Source organism: Sapajus apella, unplaced genomic scaffold, assembly GCF_009761245.1.
Source record: "Sapajus apella isolate SASKATOON/1434 unplaced genomic scaffold, GSC_monkey_1.0 scaffold127, whole genome shotgun sequence".
Classification (NCBI taxonomy): Eukaryota; Metazoa; Chordata; class Mammalia; order Primates; family Cebidae; genus Sapajus; species Sapajus apella.
The window spans coordinates 1,128,362-1,135,664 of NW_022437067.1; the positions used below are offsets into that span (position 1 = coordinate 1,128,362).

General features: G+C 58.2%; 1 protein-coding gene across 7 annotated transcripts in view; it reads left to right on the forward strand.

Annotated features, from left to right (window-relative positions):
- Positions 1–7,303, forward strand: part of PRKCZ (protein kinase C zeta) — a 125,145-nt gene that overhangs the window by 19,120 nt on the left and 98,722 nt on the right. Inside the window, exon 1 of one of the 7 annotated variants that reach the window (XM_032262151.1) lies at positions 185–639. The exons of 2 other annotated variants lie outside the window; for them this stretch is intronic. Coding sequence is in view for 3 of the 5 variants with exons in the window: in XM_032262148.1 (XP_032118039.1) it covers positions 973–994 (22 nt within the window). In the remaining 2 variants the exon portion in view is untranslated. Of the gene's footprint in view, positions 1–184; positions 995–1,436; positions 1,512–1,834; positions 1,852–7,303 lie in introns of those variants that run through there. 4 more of the 7 variants (XM_032262153.1, XM_032262148.1, XM_032262147.1 and 1 more) reach the window with 4 other exon arrangements.

The window sequence follows — 7,303 nt, forward strand, 5'->3', positions numbered from 1 at the left end:
CTATTCCTGGGGTTTGGCCCAGCCCTGACGGGGTCCCTGCCTCCTCTCCAATCCTGGTCCTGGGCTGCAGGACTGTGCTCGGGGCCCTTGGGCATAGGTGTCCAGCACATTCACAGCCTCTGGACGCAGGTCAGAGGTCACTCGCCACGGCCACAGCTGCGCCGCCCCCCGCTCCCAGCCTGGCAGGCCCACCTGCGGGACCCTGGGCTCACTGGGCTCTGCTCCGTTGTTGCATTTTCAAGGTCCGCTGAGTCCGAGCCCTGCCCAGGTCTGGCCGCCGGCCGCCCGCTCTCTGGGCCGTGCTGATGCAGAGATGCTTGTTTTCCTGTGACGTCAGCTCCTCCACATCCATGCCGTGTTTTAGTTTGTGCCTCGGCTGCTGGCTCCAGCTTCCCGGGGGAGCCGGGTACCACCCGGGCCTGGAGACATGAGGAGGCAGGGATGTGAGGGGCGGGGGACAGGACGGCCGGCCTTGCGTTAAACATCTGCTCCTCGCGCTCCAGCCTCCCTGCCTATTGTGGGGCCGGAGGCGAGCCGCCACAGCATCAGCTCGTCCTCGGGAAGGAAGATGCCTCCCTGCACGCCCGCCGCGCGCAGAGCATAAAGAGCCTGCAGCGAGGAGCCAGGATAAGAAAGGCGGTGAGTCGGGGCATCTCCTCCGTGGATTTTCCATAACCCCACCACCCCCCGCCGGGCCGGGCCCACCGTGCTGCAGGCCCGTGCCTGCGGAGGACGGTGCCCGAGTCAGCATTTTGGGTCTGAGTCCCGGCGTCGCGGCCGCCTGTGTGCTGCACAGATGCTCCGGGCAGCAACACGGCGGGTGCCACGGCCCGGGGAAGGCGCGCGCCTACAGCAGCCCCCGGCGGTGTCAGGGGAAACGCAGCGAGAGGCTGTTGTTTTGCGGGTGACAGATTTTTAGAAAAATAAGGCTGTGGAGGACCTTGCCAGTGAAGCGGGGGCTGCCGGGGGGAGATGCACGCCCCACGGACGGACGGTGTGTGGCCCAGGCCTGGCAGATGCGTGGCAGTAGCCACGGAGGGCTGGGGGCCGCGGAGGGCTGGGGGCCGGGGGCTCAGGGAAGGCGTCTTGGGCTCGTCGGCCTGCCTGGCCCTGGGGAGTCGCTGGCTGGTGGGAGTTTGGCTGTGGCTGATGCTTCTCGGCTATGGGTCTGTGAGTCTGTGTTGGGGCCAGCACGGATGGCGTGTCTGCTGCCTTACCTCCATTCTGCATTGCTGCAGGTGGGCAGATCAGGGAGACCACAGGGCTGGAGTCTGGAGACCCCAGGAGCCAGGGCCAGCGCTGGGAACAGCCAGCACCTGTCTGGGCTTGCGGTCTTCCCCTCGTGAGCCTGCCCTCCCGCCTGCTAAGCCCTCGTTTTGCATGGATAGCATCGGGTTGGAATCTGGGTGACACGGCAGGGTTAATGTGCACGGCTCACTCCGTCGGGGTCCTCGGATGGTGGCGAGGAGCGGCGCTGCAGCGTCCTGTTTTCTATTCTGAAATGGTTGGAGGTAGACTCAGGGGTCTGGGGGCCGCACGGTCTTTGGCAGGAATGTGGGAATGTGGGTGCTTTTCTGACGACCATTTTGCAAGGTGTTTTTGTTTAAAAACAAAACAAAACAAAACGAAACAACCACCAGCCTCCCCAGTCAGGCTTGTGGGGAGCCGTGGGCCTGGGCGGACTGGGCTGCTGGGGGAGGCAGCTTGCCCCCTTGGGGGGTGCTGGGTGCTGGGGAGGCTGGCAGCGCGCCCCTTCCCAGGCGCAGAGGGACCTCAGCAGATGCGGGGCTGCTGTGCTCGGCCAGCTTGGGCTGCAGGGGTCCTTGAATGATGGAGATTCTGTGTTGATGGGTGAGTGGGAGAGAGACTGAGCAGGGGTGGTTTTCACACGTGCGCCTGCCCGCGAGGAGAAACGTGCTGTGTCATAGTTTCCTCGGTGCCTGGGACGGCTTGGCCTCGGCTTTCATGTGAGCCCACGCTAGCAGTGCACGACTAGCACGGTCCCTTGCAGCGTGAAGACGCTGCTGGGGTGGGGGTGCTGTGGCCAGGAGCAGGATTCGAGTGGTTACTGCCCTTTGGTCTGATGGCCCTGGCTGGGTGAGTCAGAGCTGGGATGGGGGCAGGTTGGAGGGGCCGAGGGCCGTCCCCCGAAGCCGTTTCGTGCCGATGCTGCCGGGGCCGGCTGTGGCTGCGTCGCACCAGTGTCTGTGTCTTGGCCAGACTGGCACACGTCTTCCACACTCCTGTCTCAGCTGCGCCGGCCGTCAGCGGGGCCCCTTCTCCGGCCATCGTCCTGGACTTCGGAGCCACTGGTGGTTATGTAAGGAGTTGTGTGTTCCTCTGCCCAGCTCCGAGCTCTGTCCCACCTCCCAGACTCACCTCTGGGCCCCGCGCTCTGCTGCGATGTTCCCCAGGCTCCCTGTTAATGAGATCCCTCAGTCCAGAGTGTCCACCGAGTGCCCGAGAGCCCGGCCCATCCAGACTTCGTGTCCCAGACCTTCCGCAAGGTCTGGTGAGGACCTGCCAGGGCTGTCGGTGGCCCCGATGGGGACGCCCACTGAGCATCCTCAGAAGTTCCCATGCTTGTGGCCTGTTCTCCCGTGTGTCACGGTTGGGGCTGCATCTCATCTGCTGGACACTGGTCACCGAGGACTCAGCTGGGCGCATGCAGTTGAACCGTCGGGGCAGGGGGCTGTCCATGGGGTCGGGCACTGACCTCTGCTGAGGATCCCAAGCATGGGGCAGCCGTCTTCTCCTGTGCTGGCACAGAGCTTTTCCCAGGAGCTGGTCAGGGAGCTGTCGTAGGGCCAGGCCCTGAATGGGCTGCTTGGGACCAGGGCTGAGGGGGCGCCCAATGCCATTGAGGGCAAGCCTGTGGGAGAGCGTGATGATGCCCGAAAAACCAGGAACAGGGCCTTGCTGTGCTGCTCGTGGTGCTCACGTGTGGGGTCAGCAGCTCCGGTCTCCTGGTGCCCACTCACTCCTTGGCGATCTTCCTGCCACTCTCACATGGCAAGTGGAGTGGACTGTGCGGCCGCCGCTCCCACCAACCTTCATGCCACTGGCTGGGCATCCCCATCCCCCAGCCCTGGGGCCGGCACAAAGCAGGGCCTTCAGAGACGTTTGTCCTTTTATTGCAAAGGCTAGAGAAAGCTTTGTTCAGGGCAGGCACGGTAACTCACGCCTCCCAGCACTTTGGAGGTCAAGGTGGAGGATCCCCTGAGGTCAGGAGTTTGAAACCAGCCTGGCAAACATGGTGAGACCCCTGTCTCTACTAAAAGTAGAAAAATTAGCTGGGCATCGTGGCAGTGGGCGCCTGTAATCCCAGCCATTCGGGAGGCTGAGGCAGGAGAATCGCATGAACCTGGGAGGTGGAGGTTGCAGTGAGTCGAGATGGCGCCACTGCACTCCAGCCTGGGTGACAGAGTGAGACTCCATCTCAAAAAAGAAAAAAGCTTTATTCCAAAGAAGCCACCTGAGCCCGTTGGTCATCCAGTGTTCCACTTGCTTTAGGTCACAAAGTGGTGGCAGTGACTCATACAGGAGTTGCTGTGGCAGAGCCCCCTCTCTGCGTTGGGGCTGGTGGGTCATTTCTAGAATGATCCTGAACACGTGAAGGAGGACACCCCCTGCTCAGGACTGGCCGCTTCTCCCTCGTGTCTGAGGCCTCCAGGAGAACCAGCGAGTCTGCCGTCACCGGGCGGCCTTGGTGGGCCGGCAGGTCTGCCATTGCCCACGAGAGAGGGTCAGAGTTGGGAGAGGGGAGACCCTGAGTTGATGCCGCCGTGGTTCCCGTGGTGCCGTCAGCGCCTCTGGTGGTGAGGGGGGTAGGCGCTTGGGCTTCGTTTACTCCATGATCACGTACTGGGCGCACGGGAGCGTCTGCATGCGCTCTGGTGGGTGGGAAGGGCCCTGGCTTGGTGTTTTCTTTGAATGGAAATGGTTTGAGTGTGTCTTGTTTTTCTGTAGTTTTCTCCTTTAGTGTCTATTCTGTGAGAAGTTTGAAAACATTCCACTGACTGCAAGACAGAGCTGCCCTGTGCCCAGCGGGGCTGTGGGGCCCCAGGGCGGACTGGCAGCTCAGGCGTCCAGGTGGCTTCCTCTGCTCCTTAGTGAACCCTTACTGTTGAAAGAATCCCATGAAGTCACATCAGGTGTAGACAAGCCGGGCCTGGCATCCTGTGCGGAATTGCATTGTTGCCCTCGATAAATGCTTGTGTGTAAAGTTTGCATTGTACATTATTTTTATATGTAAAATCTTATTTTGAGTTTAGATCTTTTCTGTTTGAAGGTGTTGATGGTCCTGTGGGCCTTACAGAAAGAGAACAGGTGTCCCTGGTGCCCCTGGTGCCCCAGCTCCCACTCCCTGGAGGGGATCACTTAGCAGCTTCTTCTTGACGTTTATTTCCACATTTCTAAATAACACATTTCTGCTGCTGTTTCTAGATTTTTCCATGTAGGATGTTACTTCCCCACTTTCTGTGGGACACATCAGCTCATCTTCTCCCTCCTTCTTCCCTCCTCCTGACAGAGTTATGTCACAATTTATTGTTTTCAAACATTGAGTGTTTACCTAATTGTGGGTGGTGTGAATACCCATGAGCCACCAGAATTGCATTCCCTTGTTTGCACAACTTTTGGTTTTCCTTGGAGTTAATACATCGTGATTGTTTAAATCGATTTCATAGAAGTCGTGTTTCTAATTTAGTCCAGTTTCCTCTTCCCAGCAGAGAGGCAGCTCCCCGAGATGCCTGTGTCGCCTCCCTCCTGGTGCACCCAGGCCCCCACTCCACATGCTGTGAGGCTTCCCTGTGCCCGAGCTGGGTGCAGCCCCCTTTGTCCTCTGCCTACAGTCTTGATCTCTGGATCCCTGTCTTCCTCTTTCTTGGCTTAATCTCCGGCTAAGACTCCTCCAGCGGCTTTCTGAGAAAGACAGTGTAGGAGGCCAGATTGGGGGATCTAGTTGGAAAATGCTTTTCCTCCTGCCACACACTTAAGGATAGTTTAGCTAGGTATGAAATTCTGTATTGGAAAGAATTTTCCCTTTGCATTTTGAAGGGATTGCACCACTGTCTTCTGGCCCCAGTTATGTATCTCACATGACTGAGTCCCCTTCTCTGACCATGTTTTAGAGCTAACACTGATTATTTGTTGGTCTCCCAGGCTGGTCCTTTGATTTTTTTCTCTGTTTTCCATTTCTTATGTTCTAGGAGATATCTTCAGGCTTTCCTGCCCAGACCATCTATTTTGTTGCCTTGTTCTCCTTCTTATCTTTTAATTTCCAGGAGCTCTTTTTCGATCTTTGAAGATGCCTTTTTAAGGCGGAGTGTCCTGCCCTTGTGTATTAAAGGCACGTCGCACTTCTCCTCTGGGCTTATTCATCCCAGCCAAGAGGCACTGTGGTATCATGTGGCAGTTCAGCAGTGCCCAGCACATCTGTGACTGCCAGGCTTCCTGCGTGTGAACTCATGTCATCTTCTCAGTTCCCTGTGGGGTAGGCACCATAGTTTTCTTCATTCTGGGGAAAGAACACCTGAAACACAGAGAGGTCAAGAAATTTCCCAGAATCACACAGTTTGGGTAGAGACTCAAACCCCAAGGGCCAGGCCTGAGCCCATGCTATTTGCCACATGCCCCGGGGCCTGAAGCCGTGTGGTCAGAACCCAGCTCTGCCACTCACCAGCCATGTGACCTCGGCCACCACACTGTCCACCCTGTCTCAGAGCCCCCTTGTAAGTGGGCGTGATGGTAAAAGGCTTAGCTCCCGAGGCTGTCACAGGATGAGTCAGTAACTAAGCCCAGCACTGGCACCATGGCGCTGCTGATCGTGGCACACCATGGGAGGGTGTGTGCTGGTGGCGGCTGGTGATCACGGCTCCTTTCGGTCTTACCTTTGGCCTTGTGCTCGGCTGTTCCCACCGAGGGTCCTTTTTTCTGTTTGTCCTGGCCTTTGTGGCCTCCTCGGCCCCCTTGTTTGTCTGCCCACGTTGACTCGTGGGGCACCACGGAGCCGGTGGTGGCGGAAGTCCCCAGGGATTGTCGCGCCTGGGAGGGCCAGGCGTCTTGTGCCTGGGTAAGGAGACTGCCACCCCTGGAAGCCCTCTTGTTCCCGGGCTGTCTTGGGTGAGGAAGGGCATCTGGGGATCGACTCCTCAGTGACTGGGACCCTACATGGTGGGCCCCCCACCTTTCTCACTACCTGGAGCTTTTGACTCAGAGCCCTTCTTTGGGGTTTGACCCAGTGCAGTCTTCTGGTGGCCATGGGGCCCTCTGCCTTCCAGGTCCCAGGATGTTGCTGCCCAGCGCCGCCTCCTCTGCTGTTTTGGGTTTGTTGGAGTTTTTCTTTGGTCTTGGGAGGGAGGGTCGGTCATTGACATGTTCATGCTGCTGTGTCTACCTGGAAACCGTCGTGATGACACCTTCCGAAAGTTAAAGTATGCGGGAAACCAGAGTTGGAGAAGGTGTTTTAGGTAGGGACAGCGTGTGTGGATGTGGCAGTGGACGTGGCGGTGTGTGCATGTGGCAGTGCATGTGGACATGGCAGGTGTGAACCAGCACGTCCCACGCCTCTGCATCCTCAGGGGCCGGACGGTTCAGGGCAGAGTTTTAAGGAGGGCAAAGGTTTTTCCTTGATGCTGCCTCCCGATGTGGCCTGGGGGTGATTTTCAAATGCTTGGCCCTGGTACAGTTCAGTTGTCACCCCCTTGTTCAGTGAAGTGTTGGGAAGACCAGTTTTTGGAACAGTTTTGGATTTATAGAAAAATCAAGACAGGAGTAGCACATGGGCGTTTTCTGTTCCCTCCTGGTCAGCATGATGGGTGAGTTACTCAGCCCATCTGGGTGCCTCTCCAGCTAAGGCTTCATTCCACTCGCCTCAGTATCCCCTCCTGCCCCGTCTGTCCCGGGATCCCGTCTGGAGCCCCCCGTGGCACTCCCCCATCACATCTCCTTAGGCACCTGTCACTGTGACAGTCTGTCAGACTTGCCTTGTTTTCGATGACCTTAGGAGTTTTAAGCAGGACTGGTCAGGTGCTTTGTAGGATGTCCCTTCACTGCGGTTTGCCTCATGTTTTTTTCAAAAGGGTGGGGGCTCTGGGCTTTGGGAGGAAGGGCATGGAACTGAAGCCTCCTCGTCTCCCTCCGGGTCCAGGTCCACACCCTCCGCACGCGTGTCCATGTTGGCTTTGCACGTCACCTGCCACCGTGTTTATCGGTGCGTGTTGGCCTCTGTGTCACCTGCCGTGTGTTTGTCCATGTTGGCCTCTGTGTCACCTGCCGCCATGTGTTTGTCCGTGTTGGCCTC